Raw genomic sequence first — 25,174 nt, 5'->3', positions numbered from 1 at the left:
TATTAAAATTGTTCAAAAGGAATAGTGATGGAAAGCCAGAATGAAGTCATTCAGCCTCTTATGAGACGCATCATCATCATCCCTTTGGCTCTAGGTTTGAAGTGGCATTTTAGGGAATACTTTCACTTATGATATGTTGACTTCCTTGATTTAGATTTCTATGTGTTGTCAACAAGAAAGCAAAACCAATGTGACCTGCTAAGGTTCAGCGATTAGCTCCCTCATGTGGAATGTGCTTTCTCTTTATGAGAAGTAAAGGGAGGAAAACATTATGTAAGTTGACACCATTCTCAGCTCTAGACCAAAAGGCTGGTGCCTCTGTCCTTTTACAGGAGACTTAATTTTCAAAACTCACCAGTCTCCACTAGACTGCGAGCTGTTGAAGGTCAAGATGTGTGTCTTATTTTGTATCCCTATGTATGAGATGTAATTCAGTCGATGTTTTCTGAGTGAAAAGAAGAATTCCTAGGTCGCTGCTCGTCTGCTGGTGTATGGAAGCGACCAGGCATTGTGTTGTGGTTCCATGTCCAATCCTCATGAACCAGGGACCATCTTCCTCAGCCATCACGGTGTCCCCAGGGCTTAGCGCAGTGCCTGGCACGCAATAGGGAGCGAAGGACAAAGAGAGAAGGGGGAGGACATTTGTACAGAATCCCAAATACCAACATTTATGACTTGAAGCAGGGTACCTGGACAACCCTCAGGGGTAACATATGGTGAAAAATATTGGGGATGCAATTCTAATTTCTCCTGGCTAACACTGCCATCTCTGGGCTAGGTCCCGTATTTCGTGGGCCCACGCTTCCCTAGTAGGACAAATGCCTTGAAATCCGGAGTCTGGGCTACTTAAGGGGCTCCGTTCACCTGCCCCTCCATAGACCTCAGCCCTGGTTGCCTAGCAACTGGGTCGATCGCTCGGCGCTCGACTCGATCCGGCCAGACTGAAACGCGCCCCGCCCCGCCCCGCCCCGCCCCGCCCCGGCCCGCACCTCGACCCCGGCCGGCCTGCGACTCGCGGTGCGCACGCGCGGAAGGGGCTCAGCTGGGGGAGGGGCGAGCCGGAGCGTGGTCGCCGCTCGCGGGCCCCGACGGGGAGGGGCGCCTGCACGAGGGGCGGGGCGGCGGGCGCCGGGAGTGGCTGAGGATCCGGAAACGCGCGGAGGGTGCGGCCCCGGGGAGACTGCGGGCTGGGCCGGGCCGGGCCGGGCGGGAAACGTTAGGCGAGCGGCCCCTGGGGCGCGGGGGTCGAGCGGGCGGGGAGGGTCCCGAGGCGAGCCCGGCCCGGATGAGGAACAAAGCGGCGGGCAGGTGCGTGCCCCCCGCGCGGCCGGCAGGTGGGCAGCGCGCGGGCCCGGCCGGGAGGGGCGAGGGCGGCCTGCGGGGCCTCTTGCCCGAGGGCGGGCGGGTTCGCCGCCTTTGGGAGGCGGTGTCCCCAGGCCCGGGCTCTCGGGCGGCGAAGGGAGGAGACTGCATTCTTGCCGTGTTTTGGTGACCGCCCTGTCCTCTCCCGCAGGTTGGGCAGCCCCCCCTCCCGAAGCTTCGGGGGGGAAAAGTCCCGAGTGTCCCCCGGCATGTCCCAGCTCGCGACGGGGTGCGCGGCCGCCGGCCCTGGGGACAAGTGGGGCGGCCCGGGGCGGCCCTGGCGACGTGGGGCCGCGTCGGTGCCGAGGTTGTAAGCAAGATGCGGTAGCACGTGACCCTGGAACGCGAACCCTGATGCAGGCGCCCCGCCACCCGTGTGCTCTTTGATCCTTGGCCCCCAGCAGATGCATCACAGGTGAGTCGGGAGGTGGGCTCGGAGCTGGTGACGTCTTCGGGAAACACGAGGCCCGTGAGCGTTTTGAGTGCCTGCCTTTTGGGTGCCACTGGGAAGGTTACAAGTGCGATTTGCAAATACGGATCCGTGTCCCAAAGCAACCAGAACCCCAGAAACTAGGGTTGAAAAGACTTTCATTCAACTTCACATGTGAATATAGCCATATGTCATTGCTGGCCCGTTGACGCCTTTATCCTGTGTGCCTTTGCCTTATTTGAGCGTTTAATAATATTTTCGTCTGGGTTCCAGAGTGTGTTTTTAGCTCATCACCATGCCTCACTTTGAATTTCCCTCGGTTACCATCTGGCTGGTAGAGTGGAGAAATTAAGTTCTGAACTCTAAAACCTTTACGCAGATGTTTAAAGTTAGGTACTTTTTGGTACCTTGTCGGTACAGTACAGAAATAGTGATATATGGCTGGGCTTTTAGAGGCTTTTCATAGGCCTTCTGCTTAGGATACAGAAAATAAAGTCATTGAAATGACTATTTATTGCATTTTGCAAAATGACTGCATTTTCGTTAGTGTTAGTTGCTTATATGTCATTCTAAGTAAAGTTATAAGATCAGCAGCTGGCACGTGGTTCATACCTAGGTCAGAGTGAAACACACAGCGGTAGAAGTGTGAAGGAAATGATTTTATTTTTTATATTTTTAAAAATATTTTTTATTAATTTTTTACAGAGAGGAAGGGAGAGGGATAGAGAGCCAGAAACATCGATGAGAGAGAAACATCAACCAGCCGCCTCCTGCACACCCCCCACTGGGGATGTGCCCGCAACCAATGTACATGCCCTTGACCAGAATCGAACCTGGGACACCTCAGTCCGCAGACCGACGCTCTATCCACTGAGCCAAATCGGGTTCGGCAGGAAATGATTTTAAAAGGAGCCGAGGAGGGAAGAAGAGAGGGCTTGGTGTCTCCATTCTGGCCCTTTTCCCAAGGCTGCTTCCTGGAATCCCTTTGGAGAAAGGTGGTTAGAATAGAATTGCGTTTTAGAATGAGAGTCGGATGAGGGTCATATTGTCAATTCCCTTCATCGGCTTTCTCTCTGTGGGATACCAGCTACCTTTGGCTCATGGCTGCTGAGGTCATCACATTTTAGTGACTCACAACAGCAGAAATCTGCTGAGCCTCTCACATTCAACTCTGGTTTCAACTGGTTTTAGAAGTCAACCTAGAAACACCATTTTGCTTTTTATCTCAAGATTATCACACAGATTAGTGTTCAGGAACTTTCAGAATGGAATTCGAAGCTTCAGAGTTTTAATAGTACTTTAAAAAATTATTGTAACCAATTTGTTGTAGGTCATTGCTGCTCCAGTGATTGAGTTTTGAGTAAAAACTCTAGGTATAAAAATTTCCAGGAAACGTGTTTTAAAGTAACCCAAGCCCAGAAACTTTCAAAATGAAGGTTGCTGTGGTTTCTTTAGTCTATGAGGAATTTTCTTTACCCTTTTTATAGCATAATTATAAAGGCGCTTTCCTTTATCATGTGCCTCATTTGTCACGTGCTTCTAGTTGTCTTCCTAGTTGGATGAGCTTACACAGCTCCATCCAGTCTCCAGTATTTCAGAGTTCGCCCTCTATACAAGGTAGTATACTTGTTGGCCTACCAGTGGTCGGCAAACTGCGGCTCGCGAGCCACATGCGGCTCTTTGGCCCCTTGAGTGTGGCTCTTCCACAAAATACCACGTGCGGGCGCGCACGTACAGTGCGATTGAAACTTCGTGGCCCATGCGCAGAAGTCGGTTTTTGGCTCTCAAAAGAAATTTCAATCGTCGTACTGTTGATATTTGGCTCTGTTGGTAATGAGTTTGCCGACCACTGGCCTAACCTAACATACTTTATTAATGTCTGGGAGCTTAGTTTTATGAGATACCTGGCCAGGGGTAAGGTTGAAGCCTGTGAGTATAGAATAGTGCAGGAACAGGTCTGTGCAGGACTTGAAGCATACCCCACCATGTAAATACACAGATCCCAGTGTAGTATTGGGACTGGTGTAAGAGGCAAAGTGGTTCTTTTATTGTAACTGCCTTTTTCAATTTTAGTTAAGAGGTTTTATTAAATTAGGCAGACCTGGATTTAAATCCCAAGTTTGCCACTTGTTATGTAATCTGTGGTTAAGTTTCTTAGTGTCTCTGAGTCTGTTTCCTCATTTCTAAAATGGGGTTAAGAATAATACTTACCTCACCGTAGTTACAAGGATTAGGTGAGATAATTACATGTAAATCACTTAGCCCTGTGCCTAACGCATATAGAACAAGAGTAATAAGTGTTAGCTTTTAATTATTTTCAGGTTGGTTGATAGCTGATCTTGCCATTGTTCAGAATTAAAAGCCTGTTAGGTTTGTTTTCACGGCTAAGGAATATGTAGACACATTTGATTGCTCTTCCCCTTCACTCCTCCCATGTACAAAGGCACACGCAGAAGAACCTGAATTACTGTGACCCTTTAAGGCTTGGAGGTCATTGTTTCCCTTTGGACAACCTGTTGGCTAGCTTCTTGAAATACAATATTTTTAATATGGCAGACTGACATAGGAACTAATACTTATCGAATAGTGTCTTGTTCTAATCAGTATTACTCTTATTCTAATGATGTTATTAAAGGCAATACAACATGGATTGCATAGAAAATGTGATTCTCACATTCTTCTGCTGCCAGAAATGTGCTGTAGATAAAAGTTGGTGTATTGAAAAACTTTTCGGCATTATTTTGTAGCATGATCTGTGCTCTTCCGCTTAATTACTGTGTGATTTGGGGATTATGACATGCCCTCTTTGAGACTCAGTTTCTTTACCTTATTTTGAAGAAGTGAGAGATATGAAGTAATTTTTCAAAAAGTATCTGGTAAAGGTTACATAACAAACCTCAATATGTGGAGGATGTCATTAAGATAGTTAATTAAAATGTTGATACAGAATTTTAATAAAAGGCTGATCCATGAGAATATATGGTGCTTTTTCACACCATTAAAAATCTAACTCAGATCCAGTATCATTTTAACTCCTGGTTAAAAGAATTAGCAAATATTCTTTGTGCAGGTTGTAACAAACAGCCTGTAAAAGTCTTGGTTTAAAGTAATAAGCCAACTGAAGAAAACATCCTGTGAAAGAAAAACTTGGGTGGTTTAAAAAAACAACCCAACCCTCATTGCCATTGTGCTCTAAGGATTGCAGACTTTGTTTTAGGTAGTGTGAATAGGGTTTGGAACAAGGCACGCCTGATTGAAACAAGGTACAATCCTGTTTAAGACGTGAGCATAAAAATGAAATAATAGTTGGTCAAGTCCCATCTCCCCACCCCCATTGTTTTAGGTTCTTGAGTTTCTTAAGCAGAGTCACTGACATAATTATTTGCATAACTGGTTACTGTGCTCTTTCTTAGGATGAATGAAATGAACCTGAGCCCAGTGGGGATGGAGCAGCTGACTTCATCCTCTGTGAGCAATGCCTTGCCGGTCTCAGGGAGTCACCTGGGGTTGGCTGCCTCACCCACTCACAATGCCATCCCTGCCCCAGGTGAGTGGTAAGGGACAGCAACTGCATATCAACACTTACTGCATTATCAGTTCTAAATAGAGCCCAGATGGGGTCAGAGCCCCTTTAAGAGTGGACGAGAGAAGCCAAGTAGGTCTGAGTGGCAGTTCCACATGCAGTTGCACAGTGAAAGAAAACACTTTTGTGGAGTGTTGGAGTTCTGGTGGATAGGAGTAGCAGTTTTTTCTGACAGTCCTCTTCTTCAGTTGGTGACCTTTTGTCTAGAGCTGTAATTGACTTGACATTTTATCTAAGACTGGAAGCCCAGTGTATGAAATTTGTGCACTTGGTGGGGGTGTCCCTCAGCCCAGCCTACGCCCTCTCGCAGTCCGGGAACCCTCAGGAGTGGCTCCCGCCACTGCCGCTGTGCTCCCCAGCCTGTGAGCCCGGCTTCTGGCTGAGCAGCACTCCCCCTGTGGGAGCGCACTGACCACCAGGGGGCAGCTTCTGCTTTGAGCGTCTGCCCCCTGGTGGTCAGTGTGCATCATAGCAACCGGTCGTTCGACTGTTCGGTCGATTTGCATATTAGTCTTTTATTATATACGATATGACTAGAGGCCTGATGCACAAAATTTGTGCATGGGTAGAGACTCTAGGCCTGGCCAGTGATCAGGGCCGATTTATGGGGTGACCGGTGGGGTGATCTGGGGGCCCCCGCTGGCACCTGCTTTGGCTGGCCTGGCGCTGCCCGCTCGCCAGCCCCGCCCCTTGCTGCCACCGCAGGTTGCCTCCCTCAGTGGGGCGGTTGGGCGGGAGGGGCCCGCTGGCACCCACCTTGGCTGGCCTGGGGCCTGTGGGCTGGGGGCAGCTCCTGTGTTGAGCGTCTGCCCCCTGGTGGTCAGTGCACGTCATAGTGATGAATCGTTCCACCGATTGTTCTGCAGTTCGGTTGATTAGCATATTAGGCTTTTATTATATAGGATTACCGATTTATCTTGGCATTCTGTTTCTGCTTGATAGAGGAGAATTAAAGTTACTCTAATAAATGTTCTTAAAGAGCATGAGAAATTGAGCTTTACTTTCTACATCTGAAATTGGCAACTGCAAATATGCCAGGCCTAGAACTATGGGGAAAGAGGAGGCACCAGAGATGGAGCTCAATATTCGGAGAGAATAAGAGTACAGGAGAAGCTCATTTTCCCCCAGCATTATTCTTTTAAGACCTTTTTATCTGCCTAGTTCAATTTTCTTTTTCTCTTGAAACAAGTAAGCAAGTGATTCCTAAGGATCTACAGCATTGTAATGTATTGAACCTTCTTGATCAAAATAGGAGTTAATGTTTTAAGAGTATTTGAATCTGCCCTGCTTTGCTCAGTGGTTAGAGCATCGACACTCTAGATTGCAGGGTCATGGATTCATTTCTGGCCAAGGGCACGTACCATGTCCCTGGCCCAGGTCGTGGAGTGTGCAGGAGGCAACCAGTCAATGTTTCTCTATCTCTCTTCCTCGCTTCCACTCTCTCTAAAAATCATTGGAAAAAATGTCCTCGGGTGAGCATTAACAACAACAAAAAAGAGTATTTGAATCTGTAGGGTGTCCCCAAAAATGTATATATACACTTTGAATAATTATAAAGGCAGTGTTTATTAAAATACTTTTCATTTTCAAAATTGAGCTATGAGCTGTTAAAGTATGTATACGATTTTTGGGGACACCTTATATAAGTTGTTTAAATCAGTTACTGCTTCATCACTAAAATGCAGAGTTAAATAAGTTTCATCATAACTAGGGCTCTTTACATTCCTTTAAGTATCCAAAAAATTTTTTAAAAAATTGTTGTTAATCCATTTGATTATCTCTTAGGCATTCCTTTTAGAGTACACTTGTTGAGGAAAAGCCTATCCTATATAATAAAAGGCTAATATGCAAAGTGACCAAACAGGGGAACAACTGGTCACTATGACACGCACTGACCACCAGGAGGCAGACGCTCAACACAGGAGCTGCCCCCGGTGGTCAGTGTGCTACTATAGGGGGAGCACCGCTCAGCCAGAAGCCAGGCTCATGGCTGGCAAGTGCAGTGGTGGTGGCTGGAGCCTCTCCTGCCTCCGTGGCAGTGCTAAGGATGTCCAACTGCTGGCTTAGGCCCGCGGGAAGCGGGACATCCACCGAGGGCTCCCAGACTGTGAGAGGGCGCAGGCTGGGCTGAGGGACCCCCCCACCCAGCACCCCCAAGTGCACGAATTTCGTGCACTGGGCCTCTAGTTAAAAAATAATTGCCACTGGCAAAACATAGTGCAAATCAGCATTGGCTGAGTTGGTGAGTATTCATTATGATACTTAGGCACAGTAAGAGTCACTTCAACACTTTGCAGATAGGTATACTTCAAGGTAGAGACATTCTAAGGGTTATATTCTTTTAATCATGAAGTGTAGCATATATACAAAAGACTGTATGAAAGTATTTATATATAATTTTGTGTCTAACTTTAAACTAGATTTTCTAAGTAGAAGCATATCTGTGAACTTTCAGAAGTGAAATATTCTCATTGTGTGAAATGGAAACTATAATAAAGTAAAAATAGGTTTAAAAAAACAACAACCCTGTAATATCACTATTCAGAGATCACTCCTATGAACTCTGGTATGTTTCTTCCCATTTTTGTATCTCTATATAATTTGATTTCTTAAATCCTATTTAAACTAGGTTTTTAGTTGTAATGAAATGTTTGGTACTAAGAGCAATATAGACAACTGGAGGATCAGTTTGGTGTTTTAAAACTCACTTGAGAACCAAGTTTATGACATTTTGTGGATGTACCTCTCTGGGATGTAAAGGGCTCCTCAGTGAGATTTTGCTCACATGCAACAACCTTCCTAAGAGTTTAGTTAGTGATTGTACAGAGGATTTTTAAGTACTTTTATTTTTCAATTATAGTTTACATTCAATATTATTTTGTATTACTCTCAGGTGTACAACAAAGTGGTTAAAGTACTTATTTCCTTTTAATTGAGAAAAACATTTTTTTTTCTTATTTTGTAGGTCTGCCAGTGGCAATTCCAAACCTGGGTCCCTCCCTGAGCTCTCTGCCATCTGCTTTATCTCTGATGCTGCCAATGGGTATTGGCGATCGAGGGGTGATGTGTGGGTTACCCGAAAGAAACTACACCCTACCTCCACCACCTTACCCCCACCTGGAGAGCAGTTACTTCAGGACCATTTTACCTGGTAAGTATGATAGTTCTTTGGGAGGTTAGAAGAAAGAATAGGGCTGACTCGACCTCAGTGCATGAAGAACTGAATAATGCTTTTTTGTTTGTCACAATGAGATATTAATATCTAGGTCAGGAAAACTATCTGTTTGTAGTTATGTACTTTTCCTTTTAGAATGTACAGATAACATATCCTATCCTATATAATAAAAGCCTAATACACTAAGTGTCCGACCATTTGACCAGTCACTATGACGTGCACTGACCACCAGAGGGCATATGCTCCAACCAGTAGGTTAGCTTGCTGCTAGGGTATGGCCGAGACTGGGTGAGATGGGCCAGACACGCTCTGGAGCCCTCCTATGGTCCCTCCCCGACCCCAGTTGTGCACCAGTGGGATCCCTCAGCCTGGCCTGCACCCTCTCGCAATCCGGGACCCCTTGGGGGGTGTTGGAGAGCCAGCATTGGCCCGATCCCTGCAGGCCAGGCCGAGGGACCCCACCAGTGCATGAATCCATGCACTGGGCCTCTAGTTATTAATAATTATAGTTTGACTAAGCTTAATTTCCTAATGGCATATAGCAGTTTTTCTCCTTCTCCAGCATCTCTTTGGTTCAGTTTTTATAATTCTGCAATTGTAATTCCTGCCAACCACATGTTCTGCTTCAGTGTCATTGTTTATTATAAAGTTTATTGACCTTTTTTAAAATTTAAATATAATTTTATTAATTTCAGAGAGGAAGGGAGAAGAAGAGAGATAGAAATATCAATGATGAGAGAGAATCATTGATTGGCAGCCCCCTGCACGCCCCCTACTGGGGATCAAGCCTGCAACACAGGCATGTGCCCTCGACTGCAATCAAACCCAGGACCCTTCAGTCCGCAGGCCGATGAGCGAGCCAAACCTGCCAGGGCTTTATTGAACTTTCATTCTGTTACAAAAGTTATTAAATGCTTATTTTAGATAATTTACCAAATAGGGGAACCATTCATAGTCCCATCATCCTTCCTGTCTTTTATTTTGGTGTATAGATTTTATTGTTTTTTAGTAATTAAGACTATATTTTTTATACAATTGTGTATCCTTACTTTTTTCACTTAATATTTTTCTCTATTTTTACATAGTTATTTTCCTTGACTACTACCTGGTTTTCATAATATCCTTTGTTTGTTATTTTTTGTTGTTGTTGTTGTTAATCCTCACCCAATAATATTTTTCCATTGATTTTTAGAGAGGGGAGAGACAGAGAGAGAAACATCGATGTGAGAGAGACACATCAATTGGTTGCCTCCCACATGTGCCCCAATCAGGGCCGGGGATCGAGCCTGCAGTCAAGGCACTTGTCCTTAACTGGAATTGAACCTGGGACCCTCAGTCTGTGGGTGGATGCTCTAGCCACTGAGCTAAACCAGCTAGGGCTCATAATATCCTTTTTAAAATATATATATATTTTATTGATTTTTTACAGAGAGAGGGATAGAGAGTTTAGAAGTTTTGATGAGGGAGAAACATCAATCAGCTGCCTCCTGCACACCCCCTACTGGGAATGTGCCTGCAAACAAGGTACATGCCCTTCACCGGAATCGAACCCAGGACCTTTCAGTCCACAGGCCAACACTCTAGCCACTGAGCCAAACCGGTCAGGGCCATAATATCCTTTTTAATGATGCATTACATACTACTGAATGGTTTATTATATCAGTCTTTCTTTTTTGACAGTTTTGTTTTTCCATTTTTTAATTACCATTATATGGACATCTTTGTGTATAATGTTTACAAAATGCATTTAGAAAATTTCTTACGCAAGAGGGTATGAATGTTTTTGAGATTCTTAATATGTATCCTTTCCAAAGAGGTTTTGGTAATTACACTCCTACTGGCAATGCAGCAAGTACCATTTCACTACATCTTCATAAGCACGAGTGTTTAAATATTTTTTTCTGTTTCAATAAAGCAGGTACAATTATGACTTGTTTTGAATAGAGCCTACTGAATTATGATAGTTCAATAAGTTAAGTTATATTTAATTAAATTTTATTTTTCACACGGACGATCTGGTTTTAAATCATTTTACCTTTTAATTCTTATAGAGCAAATTTCAGCATCTTAGGACACAGGAATTCCCACCATGTATATATTAAAGGCAACATTTAAATGATTAACTTCTATTGATGTCAAAGGAACATAGTTAATTTTTTATGATTTCTGAGTTTTGCAGGAAAAATGAATTATATGTATGTTGCTAATTATAAAGTATATATATGGATTAAACCAAAGAAGTAGATAGGAGATTATTTTAATTTAGTTATATCTGTAGCTTCTACCATTTGGAATTTTTTATTTTAACAATGTACTAAAAAAAAATCTCTGTTATCTCATCTTTTCCTTTTCTCAGGCATTTTATCTTATTTAGCTGACAGACCACCTCCTCAGTATATCCACCCCAACTCCATAAATGTTGATGGTAATACAGCATTATCTATCGCCAACAACCCTTCAGCACTAGATCCCTACCAGTCCAATGGAAATGTTGGATTAGAACAAGGCATTGTTTCAATAGACTCTCGCTCTGTGAACACACATGGTGCCCAAAGTCTTCATCCCAGCGATGGCCATGAGGTGGCCTTGGACACAACAATCACTATGGAGAACGTCTCTAGGGTAACTAGCCCCATCTCTACAGATGGAATGGCAGAAGAGCTTACAATGGATGGTGTTGCAGGCGAGCATTCTCAAATCCCAAATGGCTCCAGAAGTCATGAACCTCTGTCTGTGGATTCTGTGAGCAACAACCTTGCGGCAGACACTGTAGGGCATGGTGGTGTGATACCCATTCATGGGAATGGCCTGGAGCTCCCTGTGGTCATGGAGACTGACCACATTGCAAGTCGGGTCAGCGGGATGTCTGACAGTGCCCTCAGTGACTCGATTCACACCGTGGCCATGAGCACCAACTCTGTAAGCGTGGCACTCTCTACCTCACACAACCTCGCCTCCCTAGAATCTGTTTCCCTCCATGAAGTTGGCCTAAGCCTAGAACCTGTGGCTGTCTCCTCCATCACCCAGGAGGTTGCTATGGGGACAGGCCATGTAGATGTATCTTCAGACAGTCTTGCTTTTGTACCACCTTCACTGCAAATGGAAGATTCCAATTCAAACAAAGAAAATATGGCAACCTTGTTTACAATTTGTGAGTGTGCTTAGCCTTTTTTTGTTTTGGAAATATTGGTGGAAAGGGCCGTCATTCCTAACAGGCTCAGACAAAGTCAGGTGTTAAAGAAGTATAGAAAGTAACTGGGCTTTGTAATTTTTCTTTGCTTTGTAGTGTCCTTTATATAAATGTGGTGCCTTTTCCTCAAGTAAGTCAAATGATACATAGACATTTCATTGGTTCTTACAACATCCTCCTGAAGTAAGGAAACAGAGTCATTTCTGAAATTTACAGATACGCTTAGCCCTAAAATACATAAGGTATTTCCCAAGATTTCACAAATAGTTAATTATAGGAATAAACTTTAGTAAGGTATTCTGTGTGACATGCCTTATGCTCTTTCAACATAACATTTATTAAATTATGCATTTTTTTATCCCAATGGAGAAGTATAGGTGGATACAATACAATTTTGTTTTTGCTCAGAATGTATATAAATTACCATAGTTGCTCATGTAAAAGTTCTTTTTATAGGGCAACAAAAAAAAAGTATAAAGTATAAAAACAATTAGTTGGTGTCACTACATACTTCATTCATGCAGGAAACATGTTGATTGCTTATTATATGCCAGCCTCTGCTAGATGCTGGGGAGAAAACGGTTGATAAGAGCCAGCACATGCCTTTAAGGAGCTTGTAGTCCAATGGGAGACATAGGCAAGTGAACAGGCTATCGCAGTACAGTGTGGTGAGTGCGAAGATGGGATTAAGTGCAAGGTGCTAAAGGGGCCTAAGAGGGGAGCTCCTAACCAGGGCAAGGAAGAGGCAGGGAAAACTTACCAGGGGAGGGTAGTTAGAGGCAGGTAGGTAAAGAAGATGATGCCATAAAGGTGACTTTCTAACAGAGTAGAAGTAATAAGGTTGAGGAAAAGTGTAGGATATTTACAAGAACTAAGTAGAACTTGTTGAGTGGATGAAGTTAGGGGAAGGAAGGGTTAAGGGAAAAAACCCTGGTTTTTGGCAAGGAAAACTGGTGGATAGTAGTAACGCTTTCTTAGGATAATGATTGGTGGAGGAGGAGTAGATGAATTTTTTTGAGGAGTGATGGTGAAGCGAATTTTAGACATGCTGATTTTAGTGTCCATAAGATACGTAGTAGAAATAAATGTCTAATGAGAAGTCGAATCTGGAGCTCAGAGATCTGTCTGGAAATATGTAGGGATCTTCAGCATTAGGTGTTAATCATGGCCATGGAAGTGGGGTGAAATCATCTAGTAAGAGTGGAATGTCAAAAGGGCTGGGATATTAAGATACAGCAGCAGACGAAGAGCTTCCAGAGTAGACTGACCAGGAGAGTGAGAAAAGTAGAATGAATCTTCTGGTGTTGCAGAAGCCAAGCAATGGGGAGACATTTCCTATTAACCTTTTCAGTCTCAAATTTACAATTAAAAAAAAATTTATTTTTTTTTAATCCTCACCGGAGGGTATTTTTTCCATTGATTTTTAGAGTGAAAGAGAGAGGGAAAGACAGAAATATCGATATGAGAGAAACATCGATTGGTTGCCTCCTGCATAAGCCCTGACCAGGGCCTGGGCCAGGGAGGAGCTTGTAATCAAGGTATGTGCCCTTGGTGGGAATCGAACCCTGGACCCTTTGGTCCCCAGGCCAACACTCTATCCACTGAACCAAACCAGCTAGTGCCAATTTTAAGTATTTTATCTGGGACTGTAATGTAGGCTCATTAATTTAGCCTGTTGATCCTTTTTTAAGTGGGATCCTCTTCTAAATGTGTTTTTAAAAAGATATAATTCACATTTTAAAGTGTACAATTCAGTGATTTTTAGTATATTGACAAGGTTGTGTAACCATTACTGCTGTCTAATTCCAAAACATTTTTATCACCCCATAAAGAAACCCCATCAGCAGTCACTCATCATAGCCCCATCCCATGGTCAGGTGACCACTAATCTACTTGCTATCTCCGTGGATTTGCCTATTCTTGACATTTCACGTAAATGGAGTCATACAATATGTGGCTTTCTGTGTCTGGCTTCTCCCCCTTCGCATAATGTTGTCATGGCTCATCTGTATTTTGGCAGGCATCAGTACTTCATTCTTTTGTTCACGAGTGAGTAATATTCCATTGTGTGCGTATTCCACATCTTATTTATCATTTACGGACATTTGTGTTGTTTCTCCTTTCTGGCTATTATGAATAATGCTGCTATGAACATTTATATAAAGGGGGGGAGCAAAAGTAGGTTTGAAGTTGTTTGTATGGAGAATAATACAATAATGAATAAATAATAATACAAGAATAAGCTAACTGCTTCGCATACTTACAACTGTAAACCTACTTTGGCCCATCCTGTACAAGTTTTTTGAATGAACATGTTTTAAATTTTCTTGGATATACAGGATGAGACAAAAGTAGCTTTACAGTTGGTATGGAAAATAATACAATAATAAATGATACAAGAAGAAACTTTCATGTACTCACAACTGTAAACCTACTTTTGCTCCATTGTATAAATGGAAAATTGCTTTATGTTTAATTTTTTGGGGAAATTGCCAAAGTGGCTGCAACAATTTATATTTCCAGCATCAGTATATCAGGGTTCCAGTTTTTCCACATCTTTGCCAGCACTTGCTTTCTTTCTGTTTTATTCTAACCATCCTTTTGGGTGTGAAGTGACGTCTAGTTGTTGGACTTGCCTGTCCCTAATGACTAATGAAGTTAAGTCCCTTTACATGTACTTACTGGCCATTTGTATATCTTTGGAGAAACATCTAAGCATTTTCTGTTGTATGAGATCTGAAACGCCTTTGTTTGGAGGGGATTCCCTTCTCGTTGAGAATCTGTTCTCATGAAGGATGGGAGATCTCTAATCGGATATTCAGAGAATTTTTAACCAAGCAGTAGTTGAAGTGATATGTTATTACTCTTTGGCTAAATATGAAAACTTTCTGATACCGTATGCGATTTAAGTAGAATTTCTAATGGATTACTTAAGAGAAAAAGACACTTGGATGGCTGTGGTTCTAGGGTTTATGGATTCCACTTATTTTGTGAACAAATTGGGAAAGTTTGAACTCAGTCATTGGCTAATAGAGGCATGAGTTTATTTCCTTAACAGAGAGAAAGGAAAGTAAAAGAATAGAGCAGAAGGTTATGGAGGAGGAGGACCCTCACGAGCTTGTGGAAGTGAAGTTGCAGTAAGCATGGACAGCAGTGTACGAAGGAAGCACCCCCTGACAATGCAGAAAGAAAGGTCATGTGAACAGTTAGAAATGAAGAATTTTAAGCAGATGTGTCTGCAAGAATGTATTCTGCCTGCTGGCCCAAAGAACAGGTTGTAGATATTTTTTTGGCTTAAAAATCTGCCATCAAAATCTGGTTGACCAGTTTGTTTATGGTGAAGCAAAAGAGAACAGCGGTGCCGCTGGCTCCGTCATCTCATGACTAACAGCATTTCAGCTCAGTTTCCTCTTATAGTTTGGTAGAATTGGAATCCAATTTCAGGCTTCAGAACATCATATTATTTATCTACTTAATGTGAGGAGTAATGTACAGTCGGCCCTCTGTATCCACAGGATCTGCATCTGCAGATTGAGAAAAAAAATCACAGAAAGTTGATCCTTAATCCAGTATAACAAGTATTTACCTTGTATTAGGTATTATAAGTAACCTAGAGATAATTTAAAGCATATGAGAGGATGTGTCCAGGGACGACTGAACTTGATTTTTTTTTTTAAAAACTTGATTCTTGAAGTAAATGTGTTATTTATTTATTTATTTTTTAATCAATCTTGATCTTAGGCACTGAATAGGAAACTTGTCCTGTTGGATCAAAAGGAAAAAGCACATCTTGCTGAAGAGGGAGATGAGTTGGTATATATTTAGGTATAAGAGTAGTTCTTTGATTAAGGTATTTCTGCTAGAACCTTGCTTCTTACTGGTTACAGCTTAGTAATTAGTGTTTAACTAGAAGAGCAGGTGGTAATTGAGCCTGCTTGAGGTGAACTCATTTGTGTTTCTCAAACTTTCCACCTGCAGGGTGCACACTCTGTGACCGAGCCTACCCCTCAGACTGCCCCGATCACGGACCAGTGACTTTTGTCCCTGACACTCCCATAGAGAGCAGAGCCAGGCTTTCTCTCCCGAAGCAGCTTGTTCTCCGCCAGTCAATTGTGGGAGCAGAAGTTGGTAAGGACCATAAAACCCCTTCAGATGTCTTCTTTCTTTGTGAGGTAGAGTTGTAAAAGTGGGCATGTATAATTTAGTGACCAAAAGTCAGTTTATGGCTTAGGGTTTATCCTTTTAGGGAATATTTGTCTTGTCCAGTGGTGATAGGAATAAATCAAGTTGGAAACTTTAATGGAAATGGTCTCCTTACTTAGAGTCAGAATTGAATAGAAGAGAGAATCCTGGCCTGAGTCTTTGAAGATTTCCCTTTTATTCTCTAAGAATTACCATGACAGAACACTAAGAATGACCTGACAGAACACTCCTTGAAACTTCTTTCTTTTATAGAAACATGTAAAATTCGCCACTGATAACCATTTATTAGAAAAGATATTGAGATCGAGTGTTTGTAAGTTGTCTAATACTCTCTAGGGAAAAGGAGTAAAGAATACTGCCAGAGTGTGCTTACCCATATTTTACTTTAACATGGTTTCTGCAGTACTGTGCCATTTCTTTGAAAATATGAATCAAAGTTCATTATTCTTTCAGCTGTAGCTTGATGTCGATTGAAAGCATGAAACAGCTTAGATAATACAGAGCAGTGCTTTAAGCACAAACAATTTGAGAAGTTTAGCAGTTGCTTTATATTTTTATTTATTTTTATTTTTTTATTTACTTTTTAAAAATATATATTTTATTGATTTTTATTTTTTACAGAGAGGAAGAGAGAGGGATAGAGAGTTAGAAACATCGATGGGAGAGAAACATCGATCAGCTGCCTTTTGCACACCCCCCACTGGGGATGTGCCCGCAACCAAGGTACATGCCCTTGACCGGAATCGAACCTGGGACCCTTGAGTCCTCAGGCCAACGCTCTATCCACTGAGCCAAACCGGTTTCGGCAATATATTTTTATAATAGAATAATATTCTCTTTTCTTTTAATGTGATAACTCCAAAATAACGTATTTGGAGGGACATGGTTTGGTTCGTTGTGTATAAGACTGGGTTTAGAAATGTCTGATATTACTTCTTACTCTGCATATTTCTTCTGAGCCCATTTTATCTGTTCATTACATTTTCCACATTATAGGATATACTCATATGACTTAGCTACCTCTCAGGGGTTCTAGAATACCAGTAGTTCTCAGGTTCACTGAAAATCAGATTCTTTGCTTGGGTTAAGCTACTCTCTCTGTGTCCTGAAATCTTTAAATTACTGATTGTGTAGTCGGTGTCCTTCCACTGACAGGTGTATGGACGGGAGAAACCATTCCTGTGCGGACTTGCTTTGGGCCTCTCATTGGCCAGCAAAGTCACTCCATGGAAGTAGCAGAATGGACAGACAAGGCAGTCAACCATATCTGGAAGGTCAGTGTTTATGAAACTTTTGTGTAACTTTTGGATGTTTTTATTTTATAAGGTAGCTAAAAGTCAAAATTAGCCATGATGATACAGTGCCATTCGCCTGTCAGTTTTTTATTTAATATTCCATCCTTTCTGTTCTTGGTAGCCAAGTTCTATATATTACATAGCAAAACAACAGCTATTGAATATAGACAGCAAACTATTTTAGTCTCCATTTTGTTAGATAGTCAAATGATTCTCCTTTTGAATTACTTGTGACAGCTGAGGCTATGAGCTTTGTTTATATGATGAAAGTCTTATTTTATAATAAGCTAAAACACTCAAATATTTAGCATGGGAAACAGTTCTAGAATTTGAAGGTAAGATCGCTTCTGTAGTTTTCCAAAGGGAGGACTGAAAACACAAGGTTTTAACAACATGTCCTATAACATGTTTATATTGAGTCTCAGTAGATGGGAAATGATGCTTTAAAATTGAAGTGAGGGGAAAGTGAGTCTTGGGACAATTGGAAAGTAAGGTACCACTGGCATTGGGGACTTTAATTTTGGTATCCAAAAGGGAACATAGAAGAATGCGAGGTCCACTGGGAAAAGAATGAGAAGAGATGGTTCTCTGACCTTAATGTCCATTCAGTTGTTCTGTGCCATGTGGTAGGTGATGAAAACAAGTAGACGTTTGATTTTTGTGTGTGTCTTTTCCAGTCCAGCCAAAATGTGAATAATCAGAACACTGCCATTCTATACACTGAACACCAACTGTAGGTCTCTGATGGTCTTTATTTGGTTGCTGGAAATAGAGGGACTGGTGAAATGGCAAGCATGTGAGAAGGCAACTATGTATTTTTCACATTGACTAGGAAAGCTGCAAACTAAATGAGATAGCTAGCCTTAATTAAGCAGCATTTTGTATTGCTTGTCAGCTCATTTGACGTGTATGGTTGCCTTCTCGGCAGATATACCACAACGGTGTCCTAGAATTCTGCATTGTTACAACTGACGAAAATGAATGTAATTGGATGATGTTTGTGCGCAAAGCCAGGTAAGCGTAGTCTTGGCTCAGTGAGAGGAATTATGATTTAGATGGTTTTCAATAGGAAGCTTTGTGTAAAATGTGGAAGATCTGGAAAATGCAAATTACACTGATGTCTGCACGAACTTTAAGGCCCTAAGGCTTTCCCCCTTCTTCACTCCAAAAGTTGTTGACTAATGGTAATTATAAATTGAAAACATAAGAAACTATCCTTCTTTTAATGAACATTTTACTCAAGTTACCAGTGCAATAAGGGATCATACTGTTGCCATTAGATTTTTCTAGTGAGTACCTTCTCTTTATATTGACTATTAGTTGTGGTTAATTCTTGTTCAGCTATCTATGTGTCTTTGTCATATTGTTTATGTAAAAGATTAATTTATTTGCTTTCAGTAACAGACTGTAGTGTTTCTAACTATAAAGGGCAATAAACTGATGTACTGAAGTAAGAATTCTGTTTCTGTACACACCCCTCATACTAGATAGGATATGGAATTAGAAAAGTGACCCAGAAAAATTATATCCTAGTTTTCATAGAAGATTTTGCTATAGGGATATGATGTGTTTAGTACATATTTGAAAACTAATATGCTTGATCTATTAAATGTGATAATTTAGAAACCGGGAAGAGCAGAATTTGGTGGCTTATCCCCATGATGGAAAAATTTATTTCTACACTTCACAAGATATTCCTCCTGAAAACGAACTGCTTTTTTATTACAGCCGGGATTATGCTCAGCAGATTGGTAAGTTAATGTAAGTCTTGTTTGTTATGAATCTAGCATCGTAAGAACACCAAGGACCAAAAGTAAAGGTTTGGTACTGATTTAAATATCAGCTGAAACACATCAGATAACCTTTGTGTATATAAAAGCAGGCTATTACCCTTCTGTTGAAAGGTGAAACTCTCTGAGGTTCTTCACAAACTGAATGTTATTGACCAGCAGTGTTCATAGGAAATGAACTTTTGTGTTAGCACTTTGATTTGGGGAATTTGAAGTTCCCCAGGCTGCTTTTTGAGCCAGTACCATTGCAATTGAAGTTCATAAAGGACGGCAGAACTCCTTGTGTGATCTAGCCTTCCTGGGCTTTTTCTTGGCACTGTGTCATGATGATACACGATGGCAAGTGATGTCTGAGTTTGTGTGTGCTGCAGAATCTTACTTTTTCCCCTTGGAAATGTACTTTACAGTGCAGTATTTATTAAGTGCTTCCTGTGATTCTGGCACTTTGAGAGGCTGTGAATAGAGCATTGAATAAGACATTGTATTTTTATAGGTAATAGCAAGATGGAAATTTTGGTAAAAGGGAAAAATTGTAAGCAAAAACTATTAATATCAAGAATTAAGCTTTAAAATGGAAGTATCAGGAGATATTAATTTTTTTAAAGGTGTTCCCGAACATCCAGATGTGCACCTCTGTAACTGTGGCAAGGAGTGCAATTCCTATACAGAATTCAAAGCCCACCTGACCAGCCACATCCATAGCCATCTTCCTGGCCAGGGCCACAGCAGCAGCCACAGGCCCGGCCACAGCAAAGAAAGGAAGTGGAAGTGCTCAATGTGCCCCCAAGCTTTTATCTCTCCTTCCAAACTTCATGTCCACTTTATGGGTCACATAGGTATGAAGCCCCACAAGTGTGATTTCTGTAGCAAGGCTTTTAGTGATCCCAGCAACCTGCGGACCCACCTCAAGATCCATACAGGTAAGTTGTATTGGACCATCAGCGTGGAATTTTGCAACAATTAGAAATTGCGGTAGTAAAGGCTTTGCAGTGAGGTAGTCTTATAGGTAGAGTTGAGGTAAGGTGTTAGAGAATGAATCTCACTGGCAGTCTGCAGGACTTCATTGGATGGTAAATCTTGGTGGGATAACTATACTTCCTCAGAGGGAGTTACTTCCAGCAATTAAGATGCTCCACTTTCTAGGCGCCCTGACTGGGAAAATGCAGTTAATAATCGGGAAGTTGTTTCATTTGTTTGAACTTAAAGCAAAAGGAATTCTGTGAAAATAACCTGAGCCTATTAGAGCTCACTCCGGGTCACCAGCCGGAGCCAGCCTTCTCCTTTGAATATTGCTCAGTAAACATTGTTAAAACTTTGTTTTTTTTGAGTTTCTATTTTCTAAACTCCTTGCAAACCAACCCCTTTCATTGAACACTTATATTTTTCATACATACTATAAAATAACTGATGAGGTTTTCATTTTTTTGGCTGGGTCATTTGTTCTCCAAATCTTTGAACGTAAAATTCTTCCTCATCTTTTTGCATTAAGACTGAGTAGTCACAACGGAGACTGCATGGCCCACAGACTTAAAATACTGACGAGTTTGAGAAAGGTTTGCCAACCCCTGACCTAGTGTAATCTGATTTCTGCATTCTTAGCAGAATTTTATTCCATCCCTGGGTTTATGAAGTCATATTATATGTTTAAAAAGAGAGAGAAAACTATACATATAGGTTGCTAAAATATATTTACCTATAGAGCTGGCCCTAGGATGACAAGTGATTTTTTTTCAGATTTTATGTCTGCTGTAAACATTAAAAATATATATACATGTAAGCAGTCCCAGATGGAGGTCAGACGTGTTAGCTTCACTAGCGCTAGCTGCTGAATGTAAACTCAGTGGCTCTGAGTGGTTCTAGGAAGAGGCCCTAGAAAGTGAAGTTCCAGCTACCAGACAGTTGTGTTTACTCCTGCCTCTGCCACACACTCATACGGGGTCTGTTCTTCTTGAGAGTCTGCTGGTGGTTTCAGTCACAGTGTGATCCTTTGGGCCGATGTGCAGGTCAGAAGAACTACAGGTGTACTTTGTGTGACAAGTCTTTCACCCAGAAGGCTCACCTGGAGTCGCACATGGTGATCCATACGGGCGAGAAGAATCTCAAGTGTGATTACTGTGACAAGTTGTTTATGCGGAGGCAGGACCTCAAGCAGCATGTGCTCATCCACACACAGTAAGTTACCCCACAGCCCAGGTGCTCCTCAGGTAATTAGGTTTATATGAGGTCGTGAGGTGGGACCCCCATTGATAGAATTAGTGTCCTTCTAAGAGGAAGAGAGACTAGAGTGGGCTCACTCTGTCCACTGTGAGGACAAGCCAGGAAGAGGGCCCTCAGCAGAAGCTGACCTTCCTGCTTCTGCTCTTCCCTCTCATCCATCCCCCGCACAGCTGCACAGGTGCACACACAAAACCCGCACGCTGTCCATAGTGGCCAGAGCAATCCATGTACAACAAGTCAGATGGTGCCCATCTCTATTCAGCATTCGCCAGGGGCTTCCCATCGTTGCCTTTATCTTTTCACCTACTGGGTTAAAAGGTCTTTATCGGAGCCTGGAAACCCTTCATGATGTGGTAGAGGTACTTGGCTACTCTCCCAATTCATCATTTAATACTTTATCCTCACATTCTGCTGTAGCCACATCGGCCCTCTCCTTGCTACCACTTCCACTTCCTAAGCACACTGCAGTCTCAGGGACTATGTACTGTGCAGCCTCTGCCCAGAAACCTCTCCCCGCCTCCCTCATTGCATTCAGGTCTCTGAGCAAACGTCATCTTAGAATGGCCCTCCGTGACCATCTTACCTAAATAGCGTTCCATTTACCTGGCTTCATTTTTCTCACAGGACTCAGTACTAGCTGCTCTCATGCTATATGTTTTTATTTGTCTATGGTGTAACTCTTCCACTAGAACGTAAGCTCCATAAAGGCAAGGGCTTAGTTTGCCACATTCTGTGCCTTCGAGGGTCCTCCAGTGCCGTCTCCTGCTGGGAGGGAGAAGGCGGTAGAAACGCTAAGAGTGGCCAGGCTTCAGAGCTTCCCACTGCACCTTACCGCTCCTTCAAGGATTGTAACCCTTTTATCTGTTTCACATACTGGGCTTTCCACTGCTCCAAAAAGTTTAAAAATTTCTGGTCTGTATGATCTCCATGGTTCTTTTCAGCTCTCAAATGTCTAGGTCAGGGTTACTCAAACGTTGGCACTGACATTGTGAGCTGGGTAATTTTTGTTGTAGGGGTTACCATTGACACCACAGTGAGAGATAGCTATGGACTGGCCAGTTGGCAAACGTTTTCAAATTTGAGTCTTCCACTTGTTGGTGAGAACGTAGGCAACAGGAACTCTGAAATGGCTGTTGACGGACATGTATGTAGATAAAACAAAATTGTAAAACAGTTTAGCTTCATCTAGTAGAGTTGAAGATGTGCATATGTTTTGATCCAGCTACACTGCTCCTGAGTATGTATATGTGCAAGCCAACATACAGGTATAGAAATGTTGGTAGCAGTCTTGCCTGTGATAATAAAAAACTGGAAACCACCAAAATATCCTTAACAAAAGATAAGTTATGTATTTGTAAGTAGTGTACCACAATGTAAAGGAGCAGACTACTGATACCCGCAGCAACTTGAATGAATTTCACAAATACCATATTGAGTGCAAGAAGCAGACAAAAAAGTTACATCCAGAATGATCCCATTTACATAGGATGCCAAAATAGGCAAGGTCAGTCGAAGCTGTTTAAACGATACATGTTTTATGACTCGTCTGTGTGCTACATCTCCTGTAGAAGTCTGATTCTAGACGGCAGAGCTGCTCTGACAAGGGCCTGAGGTGTGAAGGGTAAGTGTGGGCCTCCGTCGTCACTTGTAATCCAACCAATGTTTTTCTCGTGTTCCTCTTAGAGAACGCCAGATCAAGTGTCCCAAGTGTGACAAGCCGTTCTTGAGAACAAATCATTTAAAGAAACATCTCAATTCACACGAAGGAAAGCGGGATTATGTCTGTGAAAAATGTACAAAAGCTTATTTAACCAAATATCATCTCACCCGTCACCTGAAAACCTGCAAAGGGCCCACCTCCAGTTCTTCAGCGCAAGAGGAGGAGGAAGAGGATGACTCCGAGGAGGAAGAGCTGGCTGACGCGGTGGGGACAGAAGACTGTCGGATGAACAGTGCTGTGTATTCAGCAGATGAGTCTCTCTCAGCTCATAAGTAAAGGAGATGCCAAATGTTTAGGATGGAAAACGCAGAGGGACAAACATCACCAGTTATTCACTACAACGGTTTTTATATAAAAAGGTTTCTGATTTCCTTCCAGCGAACAGTCAAAACAGACTGAATGGGAATGGATAAAGCACTTAGGGGCATAGCCTAATGCAAACACTAAAACAGGTTGGGAAGAGAGAGCATGTGTCCTATTTTTAAGTGATGTGTGGGAAGGAAAGTCAACTTTTGAGGTCTGTATTTACATGATAATCTGGTCATATTTATGCCCTTGTCAAGCTGCCTTCTGCCCAAACAAATGAGATTTATTTTAAATTATTTCGTTGTTCACTTTTCTTCCCAGTCCTCGGATGTCGTAGTACTCTAAACTTGGTCCCTGCCTCATAGTCATCCCAATTGCTGACTGTGGTTCTAGTGTTGTATTTCATATGGACTATTGTGACGTATTTGTCCCAGAACAGACGAATACAGCAGTAAGCTGAAAACTTGTAAGCTCCTTTGCAGCCAACAAGTTTAAAGCCCCACCCGCCTTAATCTCTACTTGGGAGTTTAGAGTAGATCTGGCTTCCCAAAGTTTCAGCAGGTGCCTGGAGGGCAGATAAGAAAGGAGCAGCCATGCAATAGGCCATGATGGAGATATGCCGGGGCCACTGTCCAAGAAACTAGCTTTAATGGGTCAGGCACCTGGTTATTGTTCTGTAGATATCTGTGTAGGTATAGACCTGTCTCTGTCTCCAATAAAACTTCCAGCCCCTAGCCAAAGGGGACCTGGGCTGTAGAGCTGAGTCATGCCTGCTGGATTAACTCCCAACCATAAGCACATGTAGACTCAGTGGGCAAAGTGGCACCTCGGCCCAGGGAAGGAAGGAGGAAATGTTCCTTTATATCTGGCTTACCCTCTGAAAAGGATCAAGACATCATTAAACTGTTGCCAACTCAAAGACAAATGACTCCAAATACATTGGGGCGTTTGCAAGGCTAGGCCTGCCCAGTTTTCTCGTGAAGAACTTCACTGGTTAAGCACGGTGGATACCAAAGGATTTGGAAGGCAGAAACACCCATGTGGGTGTGTTTTCAGGGTCCCAGCTTAGTTCTTCCATCCGTCTGGTCTTTCACCCGGTTTCACATGTGTGTCCTGCTTTCAGTAAAAAGCAGACATCCTAAGTTGACGGTTGATAGAATTCGCTCTCCTGCGCTGAGGCACAACCGCTGGGTTGGAGTAGCAAGGACTCTGGTGGGAAGGTTTTGCTGCTAATGTATTTATAGAATGAATGTATTGCATTCAAATCTGTATTCCTCTAGGAAGGATTAAAATAAAACTTTTTTAAAAATACAGGATTTTCTTGTTATCTCATTTTGGGGAAGAAGGAGGAGAATGAGTCTTCAGAAGAAAATCAGGTGTAACTTGAGTTTTTTAAAGGTTAGAAATGGAGAGAGGACTTCCTAAGTCCTGTAGCTTAGGGACTGTGTTGAAATGTGTGTCTGCATAACAGTGCTCACACTGCCGCCTGTGTTTCCAGCTCGTGTCCTGCTGCTCCCTGACGTAGTGCCTTCACTCTGCTGCCTCCTTGCAGAGCTGTGGCTAGTCTACAGGTGAGGGAGGGGGGGAGGTGTTGGTAGGCAGGGGTGCCTCCATCAGGTCAGGTCAGCTCTGGTGCAACTGGGGCAGTTCCAAGTTCAGCCCTTTGCCAAAGGCATCCTGGTGTTCCCAGGCCACCCGTGTTCCCAGGAAACCATGGGGGCTGGAACTGTAAGCTTCCTTTCTCCCTTTATCTCAGTAGCTCATGCTGGGTTCAATTCCTTCACTGCCTAATGCTGGTTGAAATGCTGCCCAAGATGGTTAAGCCTAATGTAAAAACAAAAAAAAACCCCAAAACAATAGAGGAAAGCAGTTTTAAGTGTGAATGTAACTTCTACCGCTTATT

General features: G+C 42.5%; 1 protein-coding gene across 5 annotated transcripts; it reads left to right on the top strand.

Annotated features, from left to right (window-relative positions):
* Positions 1–1,142: 1,142 nt before the first annotated feature.
* Positions 1,143–24,582, top strand: PRDM4 (PR/SET domain 4). 5 transcript variants are annotated; one of them, XM_054719454.1, is made up of 12 exons: positions 1,143–1,163; positions 1,514–1,777; positions 5,206–5,339; positions 8,341–8,526; positions 10,907–11,701; positions 15,719–15,868; positions 17,099–17,217; positions 18,167–18,252; positions 18,862–18,989; positions 19,634–19,948; positions 21,032–21,200; positions 22,929–24,582. In XM_054719454.1, the coding sequence occupies exons 2-12, from the start codon at positions 1,767–1,769 to the stop codon at positions 23,239–23,241; spliced, it is 2,406 nt and encodes an 801-aa protein (XP_054575429.1). In that variant the 5' UTR covers positions 1,143–1,163; positions 1,514–1,766; the 3' UTR covers positions 23,242–24,582. The 5 variants fall into 5 exon arrangements, with proteins under 5 accessions (XP_054575429.1, XP_054575428.1, XP_054575427.1 ...); XM_054719453.1 differs by lacking the exon at positions 1,143–1,163 and adding an exon at positions 1,193–1,308; XM_054719452.1 differs by lacking the exon at positions 1,143–1,163 and adding an exon at positions 1,193–1,334.
* Positions 24,583–25,174: the final 592 nt, after the last annotated feature.

The sequence above is a fragment of the Eptesicus fuscus genome, chromosome 7 (assembly GCF_027574615.1).
Source record: "Eptesicus fuscus isolate TK198812 chromosome 7, DD_ASM_mEF_20220401, whole genome shotgun sequence".
Classification (NCBI taxonomy): Eukaryota; Metazoa; Chordata; class Mammalia; order Chiroptera; family Vespertilionidae; genus Eptesicus; species Eptesicus fuscus.
The sequence above is the reverse complement of the archived record's forward strand: the minus strand, read 5'-3'. Positions and strand labels throughout refer to the sequence as shown.

Bases quoted from the DNA above. Each gene is read 5' to 3' on its own strand.
- PRDM4 (XM_054719454.1), top strand. The intron at 8,527-10,906 runs GTAAGTATGATA...TCCTTTTCTCAG, and splicing joins CTTCAGGACCATTTTACCTG to GCATTTTATCTTATTTAGCT. The intron at 21,201-22,928 runs GTAAGTTACCCC...TGTTCCTCTTAG, and splicing joins CATGTGCTCATCCACACACA to AGAACGCCAGATCAAGTGTC.